Source organism: Convolutriloba macropyga, chromosome 4 (assembly GCF_964194025.1).
Source record: "Convolutriloba macropyga chromosome 4, txConMacr16.3, whole genome shotgun sequence".
Classification (NCBI taxonomy): Eukaryota; Metazoa; Xenacoelomorpha; order Acoela; family Convolutidae; genus Convolutriloba; species Convolutriloba macropyga.
In genome coordinates this window covers 17,668,562-17,684,363 of record NC_134471.1, presented here as the reverse complement: position 1 = coordinate 17,684,363, position 15,802 = coordinate 17,668,562, and the positions used below count along the sequence as shown (strand labels likewise).

Genomic DNA, 15,802 nt, shown 5'->3' with positions numbered 1-15,802 from the left:
AGTTGGAAACATATATCATGCAAACCTTAGAAAAATACGGGAATCTGCGTTTATATATGTAAAATTTACACACTGCCAAAAAGAAAGTGGGAATTTTTTAAATAATCCCTTAAAAATAAACTTCAAAAATCAAAATTCTTTTCATTTAATCAGTTGTTAGCGAGTTTTGTGCAGGGTTGCCTTGCTTTGAGACTGTGCTTTTGAGGCCGCCTCAAAAGTGGTGAAAAAAGCGATGCATTTTATTGAACTGGACTCTGTAATTGAAGTAATTTGTTCCAATATTCATTGATTCCCCTTTTACACCGGAATTGTTCCCCTCCTTCTGTGAACGAATTTTTGGTTTCATTTCCATAATTATGAAATAATTACTGTTTTTGCGCCTGATAATAGTTTGCATGGCCTAATGAGAGGTGGGACTGTCCATTGCTACTTTTATGCATCATTATAAAGTGCAAAATATCGATTATGGGCTCATTATCTAGCAGGGGAAAATCGTGCACATATTGTTCAATGCTTGTACATTATTTTTGACTCAAATTTGAAATCAGACCAAGCAAAAGTTACATAAGAACCTGCACTTTCCGAAGAACGCTTGAACAGATTTTAAGAGCAATTCATTTTCTACATATTTTGTTTTACTACATCATATTCGTATTCAACGAAGAAATTCAACAATTTATATAAACCCACTGTCTTTTTAATCACCAGTTCAGGTTGAGTTATTTTAAACAATTGACTATTTTAACCAATAAAAGCAAGAATATTTGATTGAATTCTTGCTATTGATGGGCATTGTTGTTAAGGATACAGTTCCGATCCGTTAATGACAAAAGATATTGATTTTTCGTGAGTTGTGTGATAAACATCAAATGTTTGATTTTGTCTAAACAAAATGTTTGTTAGTTGCGTAATAATTGATTTTTGCAGCCAATTACGTTTTATGATCAATAATCGCTACCATTATATCTACGCATTGCGTTAATTGAATTCGTTCTTCCCTTGTAAGTTTTTTTGCTGTATTATTGAGTTTCTCTTTGTATCGGTCGGAGGAACGTTGTAAACATGCTGGTATATGAATAATACATTATGATAGAAGGAAAGAGAAGAAAGAGCAAAGCGCTGTTAATTGGGGCTGCTTTTTGTAAGGCAACCTTTGACGTAATTAAAAAGTTGTTTATTGTTGTTATTCGAGAATGTGACGCACATGGTTCTAATTGGGCCAGTGGAGTCTCCTAGTAAATTTTTATCTCCCCCCAAAATCTATTACGGATGTTAAAATTGAACTAATTTTGGCGGTAACTGAAGAGTTTCAGGTAATTCCCGGGTTCCAAAGGCTTCTAGGGTTCGCTTTTGCGTGGGTTATATTCTTTTTGCTGCTAGTCAAAGTAGAGCAATTTTTCATGTTTTTTGTTCAATTGAAAATATAATTGAATTTCGAAATTTGTCTTGCTGAAGTATGCAATCAATTTGGAGAGTATTTCTTAAATTGTTTATTTTTTAGAAAAGTTTATGTATTAATGTTTAATCGCCCATAAACGAAATTCTAACCGTGTGAGTTTGTATGCATTTTTTGGACCGATTTGACTTTTATCGATAGTCAAAATCGCTATTAAAGCAAAAATCGCATTATCGTTTTTATCGCACTGGGCTGCTTGATTTCTGAGTATTGAAAAATCCTATCATTGAGAATTTTTAGCTGCTTTACTCAATTGGCGGCAGTTTACTTCTAAAAGACAACTGAAACGTGGGACGATATGAAATGTTTTTTAATGGAAATTATTATAGTAGCCTGCGATAATTTACTAAAGATCTCTCACCGGAACCAAAAAGGCAATTGGATCCCCTCCCCTTCGGGTTAAGATATTTTTTTTGTGTGTTAGTCTCTGTTTTGTATATCGTGTTGTATTGTTTTAGCATACGTGCGCTGGGGTAGTATTGGACTGCTGTTAGTGGGCATTGCCTGTCTCTTCTCCTCAGTCGGACTCATCTGGGCAATTAAAAGGGTAAATAGCTGTTATTATTTTTTAGAAAAAAGGTGTAGTACTTGGAAAATACAGGCGAATAATTGTCCCATGATTTTCATAAAAAGGAAAGATAATATATCTCAGCCTTTTTTATCATTAAATTGCACCAAATTTTTTAAGTATGGATTCTCCTAACAAGGAAAAGAGGTGCAGAAACGAGTTGAAAAAAGCCGTACTTTGCATTGCAAAATGTCATCGGGCTATTTCACTAGAAACTTACAAAATGAAACTTCAGAAAGTTAACTGACAACCCGGAGGTTGGTGGCAGAGCAAATCAGCGCCGGATCAGTCTAGAGACATTCTGTTTTTTTAAGAATGGCCAGTACTCTGTTCATGTCACAATTTACACTGGCCAGTATTGATTTTTGAGTAAAATTTACTGCATGAAAAATAATATGTTCAGCTAAACTCCCGCCAACAAGGTTTGCTTTATATGCGATTCGTATTAACGCGTGAGTACTTCTTACATTTAATTTGCTCAGCTAGTGTATAAATAGTGTGTTTACTACTGTAGTAATTACCAGTTATAAGCTACAAAAGTATGACCTAATTCTGCTCAGACTTAATTCTGGGTTTTGAGTAATTTTTAGACTGTACAGGATTGTCAGACTGTTTAGCCTGCGCGAACTCTATGACCTCAATATAATCATAATGAAGAAAAACCACTAAAGAAACCTAAAGCATTCTGGAGATGCAATGTTTCTGAGCTGAATTGAGTTTTCACTCTTGAAATGTGGTGGTTCAGCGCTGAAATATTCTGAGACTAAAGTCCGGGAAAAAACTGCAGTTTACAGAAAATAGTGGAGAGGAACTTTTTGTTTAAGGTAAAACAATGTAGAAATTTAAACACTCATTTTTGACAATTCTATTCTATCGTTTGTTTTCTTAATAACTTGAAATAGAACCTAAAATTTTTTTGATGAAGAAAACAATATATGGAACAGAATATAATAATTCACTTATATCAATCAACGAATAATAAAATTTTGTATATAAAGCTCGAAAATCTGGGATTCAATTTTTCTGTCGAATTTTCAATCTTTTGCGGCTGGAATTTTGAATTTTTTGTTTATTTGCAATTCATTGAAGACATAGGGTTCTTTGTTTTTTGCGTAGGAAAGAAATGAATATTAGTTTGAAAGAAATGAATATTAGTTTGGCAATTATGTATTGATCTCCCCTGATTTGAATGTCCGGGAGTTGCTGAGCGCTTATAAATTTTTGTTTGACCTCACTGGTATTATTTTTTCTGAAAAAAATTTTAACCGAGCATCGACTTCAAAACTTCTGATGTTGAAACTTTCAAGCATTTTTCCTCGCGAGATACAAATCTAGAAAAACTAAAGAACTGATCAAATCGTATTGTGTAGCACTTGGTTAAAGAACTGATCAAATTAAAGAACTGATCAAATTAAAGAACTGATCAAATCGTATTGTGTAGCACTTGGTTTAGGCCATTAAAATAGAAGTGATGATTGATAACAGATTAAGTTTGAAATCATGGCGTGTTCTGTGAAACGAATTACAGCTTCTTAGGTTTTTCTTTTAATTTTGTTTTGAGCCCATTGATGCTCACAAGATTAACGGTCGCTCATTTTGAACCTTGCATGCGTTTTGACTAGCTTTTGCAAGTATTGTTTGAATGAGTTTTGAATGCTGACATTGGAATTAATTTTTCAGAAATCTTTCGTTTAAGATAGCCAAAAGAAATTTTACTTCAATTTGTGTAATTTAGTTCCTTTCGACTAATATTTGAATAGTTATCAATGATTATTTCTAAGATTCTTTGTAATGAAAATAGCATTATTGGTCAATTGCTCCAATAGTGATAGCTGACCGCAGATATCATTAGTTTGATTTTGGCCTTTCTTTTCGTCCTCAGTTTTTTGTTACGACCGCTGACGTTACTCTCACTTCAAATCAGCTTTGAAAGCTTTGTGTTTTCATTCATATTTCTTTTTATTGGAGTTTTTTGTGTCATTAATTTTTTACTCACCTTACTCAGAAAATAACTATCAACATCACTTTTACTCACTCTGAGATTAAATTTGCCTCCCTCTCAAAGTAACGTTTGTTTTTTTTTTTGAATTTGACGGCTTGAGGTCAACTCTAGATCTCATTCCTTTTGTTTATTATTTAAGAGTGTTTTTAGAAAGAGTCTGTATTTGAACATTTTTTATAGCTGAGATAGCAAGCTATCAATAGCCTTCGCTTGATTTTTTATTTCATCATAAAAATTTTGTTACGACCATATGACGTCACGATCACTTCAAATCAGCGTTCCGTTTTTTCGTTCTTTAATTCATGCAATTTTGGTTGAATTGCGTACGTGACGTCACTTATCATATTTAGTGGAGTGAATTCATTCCTTCGCGTGATTAAGTTTTTTTGTCACACGTGACTTACCTCACTCTCAAAATGACTGTCGTCACTTTCAAAATATCTTTAATTCAAGGAGATAAGGCCGACTTAGTGTATGTCAATCTATATGAAAGTTTTTAGGAAGTAGATTATAGACGCGGCAAAAAGGTTAACAGATTTCTAATCAAATTAAAACATCTCAGCAATTAATAAAAAGAAGAGTTTGTTTTTCTTTATTTTTTGAGACTGCAGATCTGCGGCAATCTGCAGCTATGTTAAATCAAATTAGTAGAATAATCGATAAAGAGTAGTCGATAGAAGGCAAATTTTGCTTACTTTTAAGGTCTTGTTAATTTCGTTGGTATTTCTGGACAAAATGTATATTTTGAAATTTCCCTCTTATTCAGATTTTATCTGCATGGAAATTTTTGTGCTAAGAACAAACTTGTAAAAATCTTCTTATTAATTGCTCGAAGTTCTTCATCTGGAACCTGCATTTTTTACCTGATCATTTGTTTTTATAAGCAGTTCGATTTTTCGTGAGGAGAAACCGGATAGACCGATCAAAACAGAGCATTAAATCGTGTTGTTGTCCCATTGGAGATTTGTAGGCTATTTGTATGCTTCACGCAAACTGCTAAGGACGCTTAAATGGACGTGTCATCCATCGATCATTTTGTTTTGCCCACTCCTTTTTTTGCGCGCTCCCGCCTTTTTAGCCAGTGAGGCTAACCTTCCTAAACTTAAGATAATTACAACCAAAACCAGTCGTGTAAGCTATTTGTCCGCCGTTAGTCAGCTATGATTGATCTTGGTGAAAGAGTTTGGATTTGTTTCAAGAGCATTCTTTTTGATCTTCAAATTATTAACAGTGACAAATAATTGTTTAACTTTATGCATTTTATCAGAAGTTAGTTGATTATTTGATGAAATGTATATCTACGAGTGATGTTGATAAGAAATTAGTGTCAACGTAGGTATTTAACTTTTTATTCACTGTTCTTGTCAATTGTCAGTGAATATGTCACAAGACAGACAGACTTTGACCTACTTGAATGTCTCACAAGAGCGGTTCATGTTGACATGAAGTGGAATATTGAAATCTAATCTTGTGTTTGTTTGTTTTGTTTAGAAAGTGGTGTTGTATGTGGTGCCGTGGCTGGTTAGTCACGTAGTGTATACAGTGTACAATATTATCATCACCATCATCGCATCCTTCAAACTCTTCACTTGGGATGTTAGTCACTATCAACATATTCGAACAATATTTTATGATTTTAATATGAGTAGTATACATACGCGTCTTACTGATAATACAGGGAAGGACATTGCATGTTTTAAGATTGGCAATACCATATAAGGAAATATAAAGGGGGACATTTGGGGAAATTACCTGCATTAACATCTCCTAAATCCCCCCCCCCCCCGTATTATCAGTAAGACGCGTATGTATACTAATAATATGACTGAGCTGGAATCGTTTTGAGTATGAATGTCGTCTTTGTTTTCTGAAAACATGACGGAACACCAAACGAACCTCTCTAATGTTCTCCGTTTCATAAATGCAAAGTTCAATGTAAGACTAACAGTTCAATTGTCTTCTGCCTTATATGAGTTTATCAATATCCATACTACCGATTCACGATTCCAATAAAGCGTATATCCTTATTTCATTCTTCCTTACCTGCTGATTCGTGTTTTTTAATTGGGATCTTTTCCGTTTTTTTTATGTAAAAATTTTGCACGTGCGTCCAGGGGGGGGGGGGGGGGTGCAAAAAATAATATGCACCCACTAAGCTGGTGGGTGGGGGGGGGGGGGGTTAATTGTTGATTCTTGATTATAGAGCCTAAAATTGTTGGTCATGATATTATAGAAAAATTCGATTAACTTATGCTGAAAAACTGAAAAACTATCGGGTAAAAATGGGTTGACACACCTAATATGAGGGCAAAGCGATGTATACGGTTTATTTCTAAGTTTATTTTCCTACTCTATCGTTTACGGCAGTGCTATCTTTAAATGACTAATATCATAATTTTGTGACTAAATTTTACTATAGCTTCATTATCTTTGTACGAGAAGTCACATTTTTCATGTACTTTCATGTGGCAATTGAAAATTAATAAAAACTTAATGGTGTTTCCTTTTTGCCTTGTGGTCAGTATGTCTTTTGTGATTGCGTCGTACCTTAAACATTTATAAGTGCCTTTTGGCAGCCTTGTTTTGAAGTGGCGCTAAGTACACGTTTTTATTGCCTGTTTGCTTTTCCGTCTCTTTTTTTCCTGAAAGGAAAAATCTTATCAATCTTCTCTGCTCCATAAATTATTGATCGCTTCCTCCGCTAACACACACAGGGTTGAATCCATTTTGAAACATCTGCAGGTCTCTTAAGTGTTTAACTATGCGCCTGAAAAGGAAATGGCAGAATTGGAAATAATGGATAAGTAGTTACACAACGTACCATAAGTAGAAACATTTGTATTCGAGCAATGCGCAGGACAAAATGGAAAGGGAATCTGATTATGATGGAAAAGGTGCCCTGAGTAACGCGCGTCTGCGTAGTAATTGAACAAAAATTGAGTTACTGTTGGAGGAGGGTAAAAAAGTGCATGTAAGGAAATGTTTTTAACCCTTAAAATTTTCGGTGTTTTATGTAATGTTACGTGACAATTCGATATGTAGTCAGAATGTCAAAGTGACTTCTGCAGAGTCACGTAACTATGCTCAAAACAAGATATGCGCACGTTTTAAAATGACGAAAGTCAACGGAAGTCAAGTTCTGGCTGAGTAGGAACTTAGCTGACTACCGAGGATTGCATTTCTGGGAGTGATGACCATCGAAATTCAAAACATACGATGGCAGCATGTTTTTTTGATGAGTTTGTAGTGCTGTGTCTCATAGAGTTTTGAATAAAGGAGTCTTCAATAAGTCCTTTCATTTGAGACCTTTCATTTGTATAACTGAATTTTATCAGTTGGAATATAAAATTTTTAGACCACCAAAATACAAAGTTAAGCAATATTCTAACAAAACAGTTTATACCTCATTTGGTACTCTAATGACTTTGCCGTCCTCTAATTTAAATATAAACATATAAAATAAATATAAAAATAAATAAGATTTTGAACTACATGAATTTCGACATCTTGTAGAGTGAGTTTGTGAAATTTCGCTGTTTAATTTAGCTTTTTATTGGGGCTTGTGGGTCTAAAATTTTTGTCCTGGAGAAAATCAATAGGAAGTACATATGTATAGTTAGGTGACTGAACATTTCCATAAGTTTTTGAGTTGTAAGGTCTTAGGTTAAATTAATAAACTTCACACTTGAGAACCAAATTTTGTGCTCGAATCAGATTTGCTAGCATAAAACTTTCCACTTTACATAGTATTTTTGGCATTTTTAAGTGATTACACCAAAAGCAATTGAATTTGCAGGGTTTAGGTAGCACCTGTCTGATATGTTTATAATAACCGCGAAGCGATAGCGGCTATTTATAATAACCGCGAAGCGATAGCGGCTATTATTGGGAACATATTGTTTTGTTCTAATTCATCGTCTCCATCAATGATTCTTACGATTTGACTTCTTGGAATTGACCTTTAGTGACTTCTACTGCTTTGTACTTAAAATTTGTGTACGTGACGTCATTTTTTCTGCTTTTATGTTAATTGCGTGACTTACCTCACTCAAAAAATGACTTCTGAACTCACTTAAATAACTTTAAATTTTATGAACATTTACTAGTTAAAGATCAATAGCGTGCATCCAAGTATTGTCAAACGTAAATGCCCTTATTCTTGAGTATAGAATCTTGAGTTTTTGATTTAGAATATTAAATTTGAGAAAGCTCGTAGGACTAAAATCTAACCCAAAAAATCTAGTGGTCTATTAAACGACTGGTGGTCAATCTGTCTATCCTATATCTCAATCTAGTGGTCAAGGCCACAAGCGTCTATCGCGGCTATTTTCCGCCAATCTGCCGGCTATGTTTTAAAAAACAAACCTAGTGTAAATGTTTGTTAGGATTGTATTTGAGTTATAACAGAAGATTTCTTAATTGTCAACAAGCTGACTGTAAACTGATTTTGCTTATCAAAATCTTTACCTTTTCACTCACATTTTAATTGTTTGTATGTTGCTCATCCTTTGCTGTTTCGCTTTTTGTAAAAGTGTAAATTTTAGATAATTTTGTAGCTGTAAGCTGAGCGGAACTATATTGCGGTGATCTTGAATGGTTTTTGTTTTGTCGTCTGATGCTCTCTTTCGTTTTACACTTTGTTCTAGAATATTATGTCGCTTCACGTTTTCAGTCACTTTTTCACGCTTTCTTTCTTGCTTTTCAAGCAACCTAAATTAAATTGCTCGCATTCAGAATTTGTCTGTTACTGAAACAAATTTGTGTAATGGACTTGCAGCCTAGTTGTTAATGCAACCGGTTCTTACGAGAGGGTTGGGGGTTCGAACCTCTACTTCGTCTAAAGTTTTGCACACAAAATTGTTCTCAAATGTACACCCCTTTGAATAAAAGTCGACCGAGATAACTTTTTCCAAATCTGTTTCTATCAGTATTTTACGGCACGCAAGCCCATTCTTTCGCAGCTATTCCGGCAATCTGCCGGCTATGTTCTTAAATGTTTTGATCAACTTCTTTCAAAGAACAATTTTTTGCTATAGCAGAGATGTTTTGTTTATGTATTCCGCAGAAGTCACCAAAAAACTAGTTGTTAACGAAGCCACTTATGCGAGTTTAGATAGCTTTTATGGCCCCATTGATTATTTTTGGCCTCATTGGTCCTTCTTGGGCTTCGTTTCAACTTGTCATCGCCTCGCCTCAACTCTGTACGGTACTCTTAGCAATTGATATGTGCTAAAGTTGCTCCGTAACTGTTACATAGATTCTGTTGTCGGTGCGGATTGGCATTTGACCACAGTGATCTGTTCACAAATGCCCTTTGTATTACCCCAAAAACTCAGAGTTTTCATTTCGTGAGCTGTAACGCTCTTTAATGTGGACTACGGTAGATTTTTGCTTGGCGGCTGTTCACACATAACCACCATTACAGCATTTGTTGGAGCATTAACGAAGTAAGAAGGCGTTAAAATTTCAGGTAGACATGCGGAAAATGTAAATTTTAGGTTGATTAACTGTTACCAAGAATTTTTAAAAACTATTTGATCAGTCAATGAATAATAGTTTCACAATTCAAGGTTTTTCCTAAAGAACAGCAATTCCATTTTCGTATACCGTTGGACAACGTTGATAACTATACAGTTCATTTTAAAAATTTTCCGTCCCTACCAACTTAAGTGGAGGGCTGAAATTATCAATGCTGCTATCAATATTTGAATATAGCATTGCTGATGTTTTGCTGTATTTATTGTTTTTTTTAGGTTCCATATCACCAGCTCTACATCGGCTGCATGCTTCTGTGGGACTTTGGAATGATTGTCCTGGTTAGTAGTTATCCTTCTTTTTGCAAATTATCGGATTTGTCTGCCCCCCCCCTTAAACAGGAATTTTTATCATCAGCCTATGTCAAGAGCAAATTAAAATACGTTTTGCACATTTTGTTCTCTTGACAAATCTTAATTTTTTTGTTTGAAATGGGCTGAGTGGTTCAAGTTTGGTCTAATTAACAATCGGAAATATCATGAGAGCAAATTCCAAAAATTACTTTTTTAATGGTTTGCTGATCAGAGCTCTTGTCTCTCGCAAACAATAGAAACTCAATAAAAACTAACGAAAACAGTCTTACTTTTTGTAATTTTAGGTGGATTTTTGATTTATATTAAGGTCCAGAAAACTTTGGAAATGAAGAACAAATCCAAAGATGACAGCCAACAATTTATTGTATTTCAAGATGATTATATTTTCCGCGTGTTTCACTCAACAGCTAACCAATAAAAATTAACTAATGCTTGAGAGTTAGGGCAAAGCTGCTAATCAATAGTTCTCTATGGCAATAAAGATAAATTACAGATTAATTTTTCTTTGTAAACGGAAATAAGAATGATCTAATTTATATATGGCGTATAGTCGGCTGATGAAAATTAATATACAGGACAAGTTAGAGTATTTTTGCAAACAAGTTTATGAGGGTCAAAACTTTTTCAAAGCATTGGGGAATGTTTATTTGTAAATTAAATATCCAGTGAGCTAAATTCAATGCTGACATGCAAATACTAGACCAAAATTGCATGGAAAAACGAATTCATGATTTTCATTATCTAGTCACATTTTGTAAGTGGCAGCTCGTACAGACTAGACTCTTTTTATGCTAATGGCTAGTTAAAACCGTTAAGATTAGTCGGTTTAGGTGCATTTTGAATGCTTTTAAGTAATTATTTACGCACCATTAGCCATAAGCTTAGACGTATTTTTACTATCAGATTTCTGTAGGCTTATATTGCTTCGTCGTACTTCAGCTCTACTTCGTTGCTGTGGTGAAGAGTTATTATTACCACGTGAAGCGTCAACAAAAGAGGAGAGAATCAGTTGTAAACAGCAGTCCTAGGTCGCCTAACAGACATCAACACAGGTACCAAGACCACAGACGAATTGGCCCCAATTACACTATCAGCAGACAAAATAGTCCCTCTAATGATTGTCAATTACCTGCGCCTGATTACCAACTGTCACCTGACGAGTTTGGCTGTGCCCGAACCTCTACCGAACTGATTCCCAATGCAGATCAAGGTTAGATGACTAGATTTGTTTACCCACTTTGATTTCGTAAACAGTGAGGAAAAGAATGCGAATGTTTAAATATGGAGATAAATGTGTTTAAAAGGTTAGTACAAACAAGTTATAGGTTAATTGTAAACATATGGGAGTTTCGTTCAAATATCAAAGCTGGACTGAAATGCAACCATAGGCGGTTTTCCGGATAGTTGATCAGTCTCGGTTTAGATTATGACAAGCACTTGGGGCGGTGGGGGTTCTTAATTTCTATCAAAGTAGACAGGGAGCTGATTTTGTAGGCTCTTAGGAACGTCTTCTTGAACGCATGTTCAAAATTTGGCTGTTTTGCCCATTATTGTTACCATTTTGCATCTTCGTTTATCTTTTAAAAGTGTTTTCAATCAGAAGAGCTATTATCGCTTTAAGGCATCGAATTGTAGAAAGTCTTTTCTTTAGATATTTAAAAAGGAAACTTTTATATCTATATTTACAGCTCTCACTTGCTTTGACGATTGTATTGTCATCGGACCTGTTTTTGTTGTTACTGATTTTTAAAAGATTTTAAACAGGGTGGGTCAGAACTTAATGAGAACGCTTACTGACTGACTACATTTGGCCTTTCGCAGAAATCTTTATAAACGGTATAAATATCATTTAACTGCTGTGTTGTTTTAGGCGAAGGTGCAAACGCAGCTGGTGATCTGTTGGAACCCAACACACTGATGGATGATGGGGATACAGGGGGTGGTGATGCCAGTGGCAACAGTCCAACTGACCAGTCTGCTAATCAAAATCAAGATCGACACAGTGGGACACGAACCACCACCCCCAATACAGCCAGCAGAGGTTAGCAACAAATTTTGGATTCAAATATTTGGAACCAAACGAAATAATCCTAGAAGTTTGCTCAACCGTTCGTGTACATGATTGATCGGATATATTCTGTTCCCCCCATTGTTTTTTATTACCCCCAGTTACTAATTATATGTTGTGTATATAGCACGTTATTATGTAAAAATAATGCACGTGCGCCTGGGGGTCATAAAACATATATTCCCACTAAGCTGGGGGGGGGGGGGGACAGAATAGATCCGATTAATCATGGTAAAATTTAGATTGATTTTGGATTCAATTAAGCTAGAGAAATTCAATCGTGCTGAATTGTTTATGAAGAAATTCCTGTTAACATAGCTGAAAGAAATTTATATCCAGAAAAGTTGAGGCTGAGATCAAGTACAAGTTCTGTTATTTGTCTAAAGTTTTAATGGACGCGTGACTTAATCACTATTTATATCCATTTTAACTTGTAGTTGAATGACATAATCAAGGAAAAGCTTGTTTAAATTCTCTTCCAAAGATAGGGGCTCTACTGAAAACTTTCTCTACATGGAATCAGTAAAAGCATCTCCGTTCAGCTCTAAATCTGATGGTCCAATAAAACAGAACGAGGTAGAATTTCTATGAAATTCGTGTTTAGAATTTCTCCGAATGCACAATTTTGTACAAAGTCCTGTTTGTTTACAAAGTTGTGTCGCCTTAAGCCCTGACCGATAGGTTCTAATCAAGCCTACCCTCTTGGCGCCGTTCCAGCACTTCTTGTAGCGACCGTTGAAGGGAAATCAGGATCAAAAGTTCACCCCTTGTTTATTTGCTCCAATTGTTTATTCGTTCAAACTGTCCTTAAGAGATGTTTGGACTCTGTAAGGTTCCCCCCTCGTGTGTTTAATTGTTTCTAAGTTAGCTTACACTGTTACAGTTCCCCTTGGACTGCGGGAAGCCTGGTGGTATAAATAGAAACAGGATATACGACCCTGATTGAAGGGATCCCCTAATAAACCTGTCCAATGCCAGCCTTTTAGAACCTCCCACAAGTTTGAACGTCCATGCGAACCTCAGCTTTTGCATAACACAATTTCGACGATTCGCTAAATTTCTGAGCTGGCTTAATATTTGCACAGGAAGAACAGCTGTTAATCAATTCATGTAGAGAAACCTGAGAATTAGGTTTTAAATTTGGTAAGACTGTTTAAAGTGGATTTTTGAAACAGCTTTTTGGGCTTAAATTGCCCCCCTCATGAAGTGTCTTAAATTGTGATCTTGGTTTGTTTTTATTTCCCTCAATATTTAAAGCGGAGACTAGTTTGGGAGATTTGAGTATTAGATTGTAAAGTGGGACAATTTGGGGCATTTGTTCACTTTATTTGAGATTGAACAGCTTTCGAGACAGCAGGCTTTGCCACCTGAGAAATATGTCTACTTTGAAAGGGGGATCTAATACCCCCGCTAGAGGGGAGAACATTAAGCCAAAGATTTTCTCAAAGATTTAATTTAGATACTCAATGTCTCTTAACGCTCCTACGTGCGTATATGCCACTATGTAGCAGCTTTGCATATCATGAGATCAAACGGAGACAAGATAGCCTATAAAGTTTTGTTTGACCGCTCAGACTATTCTGGGAAAGCTGAACGAATAACAAAGAATTGCTATGTTCTCAGTTGCTGATAGGTTTGAACTGGCCTGAAGTCTGTCAATTAATGAATTTGAGGCGTGCGATGTTTTAAAGTGTCTGTGTTTAACTTAAATTTTTGTTTCACAAGCGCGGTAACGTATAATGCCTGAAGTTTTAGTCAGCTAATTGCTCGTAAAACAATTGTTTGGCCGACTAGTCAAAATTTCGCAGGTTTTTGTCGAACTTATTTGACCTCTTTCCGGTCCACTGTCTGCATTTCATGATTTCGACTTCAGGGTGACCGAAAGATCTTTTCGACATAGGGCATGAGCACTATTATTTGGCGGCTTTTTCGCGTGGAATATAGCTGCTAAGCTGAGTTACGAAATTCGTTATTATGAAGATATGAATTTTTCGGGGAAATGGATTGTTTTTTGAAATCAGGGAACTGTTTCTTAGTTATTGTTTGAGCAAGTAACGAAGAATTCCTCTACCCCGTTTTCTTGTCAAAATTACGGCAACAGCTGTTTTTTGCAGTGAGAAGTAATTATTAGAGACAAGGCTATTTGTTTGCGAAAATTCACAGGATATCTAATTCAAAAAATATCAAAGAGGATTTTAAAGTGCGTTTCAAACCCGTCGCATTCTATTTAATGTTCAGGCTTTAAAAGGTACTCTTTTCCTAGAGTTTTTGTAACTGTTGTTGTTAAAAGATTCAATTATCTGCGCCGAGGGTTCTGTTTGGGTGTACGGGCATTTGAAATGTTGGAGTACACCGCTTCTCAATAAGAACGTTTGAGATCAAATTGAATCAAAGCAAGATTTTTCCGCCAATTATTCAAGATTACGAAGCACGTGTTGAACACACAATTTTGACGTGCCTTTGATTAGCTTCTTGCTTTGATAATCTGTGTTTCCTGCTTTTGTCGGTTTTTTATTCAGCCGATTGAACAAATCTGCTTGTTCACAAATTCAAAACACGTGCAGAAGATTAATTGATTAGTGTTTCGCTGCTTGAGAGCAGTGAAAGGAGCGGCTGAGGTCTTGCTTTTTATTCAAAATCTGATCAACTAAGTAAGGTTTTAGGGGAAAGAAATGTATCATATGAAATGGAGTATTTGGGAGTATATCAGGGCTCAGCTATTTGCGTTCTGACTTCTTTTTTAGAAGCAAAATAGCTATTGCGCAGGTGGGCTTCTGCGTCAACCAATTTTGGTCCTCCGAGTTTTTGTGAGCAGCGATGAATAAAAGAAGAGCGTTTTAAAACTTTTGTGCATAAAACTTGTAAAGCTTAGACGTTTGGAGAGTATATGCGAAGTATTACTTGCTGGAAATTTCCATGAGTGGAAGTTCGTAGCATTTATGCTGTTATGTTCCTTTTATGCGATCTTTAGTTCGGCCGACTTTTCGTCTGACCATTTAAATTTTTTCCTCAAATGGGATAAACGTAAAGCCCGGCGGACATTAAGTACTCCTAGACCCTTAAGGCACACTTGTCTCTAAGTATGCAATTCACAGACACTTGAGCAGACATAAAATTCATTGTGCGATGAGCGGTTTTTAATGGCCGCACAGCGATAGCTGGGGCTATCATTGGCCTTCTCTTGGTTTTTTACAATTCAAAGAATTTGAATTGTATTGGGGCGCTGTCTTTTTTCTTATAAGATCTGTGCACACATTTTCATGAGTTTTGAAGTCAAATTGGAGTAGTGATTTTGGTCACGTCGAAACAGGAAATGGAGCGAAAAAGCGAGCGGTTTTGCGGCGTGAATTTTTTTCGCTCTAATTTTAAAGTAGAGTGAGAAAACGGTGTTTGAACAAAAATTCGGTTTCTCAGTAGTGGTTTTTTGTTCACATGCGGCAATTTCACTCTGATTTTTACTGTTTGTTCAATTTTTTGGATCGGATTTTTTTCTAAATGGTTTTCCCAATCCATTCACAGCTCATTCTAGGCATAGTTTTTTATTTGAATTAAATTTTCATTTCTAGCTAGGGGTTTTTCTGTTCACATGCGACATTTTGATATTGATTTTCTGTTTTTTTTCTTAATTTTTTGTTCTGATTTTTTTTAAAATGGTTTTCTGAATTCACTCATAGTCCATTCTAGGTCTAGTTTTCCTGTTCAGTCAATGAAAATTCTTTGAATTGTACGTCAGAACTTGTCCTGCTATGTTTTTATTTTCGTCGTCGCGATTTTTGTTACGACCATATGACGTCACAACCACTACAAATTTGCTTTTTGTTCATTTGTTCATGCAATTTCACCTTAAGTGCGTGTGACG

The 15,802-nt window shown here is 35.5% G+C and overlaps 2 protein-coding genes across 2 annotated transcripts in view; one reads left to right on the top strand and one right to left on the bottom strand.

Moving 5' to 3' along the window:
* LOC142337492 (N-alpha-acetyltransferase 16, NatA auxiliary subunit-like) overlaps positions 1-15,802 on the bottom strand; it is a 444,167-nt gene that overhangs the window by 363,122 nt on the left and 65,243 nt on the right. The window lies entirely within an intron of this gene.
* LOC142338006 (uncharacterized) overlaps positions 1-15,802 on the top strand; it is a 56,265-nt gene that overhangs the window by 4,386 nt on the left and 36,077 nt on the right. The window contains exons 2-6 of the mRNA XM_075387639.1: positions 1,881-2,003; positions 5,518-5,622; positions 9,780-9,842; positions 10,815-11,085; positions 11,746-11,916. Coding sequence (XP_075243754.1) covers positions 1,881-2,003; positions 5,518-5,622; positions 9,780-9,842; positions 10,815-11,085; positions 11,746-11,916 — 733 coding nt within the window. The remainder of the gene's footprint in view (positions 1-1,880; positions 2,004-5,517; positions 5,623-9,779; positions 9,843-10,814; positions 11,086-11,745; positions 11,917-15,802) is intronic.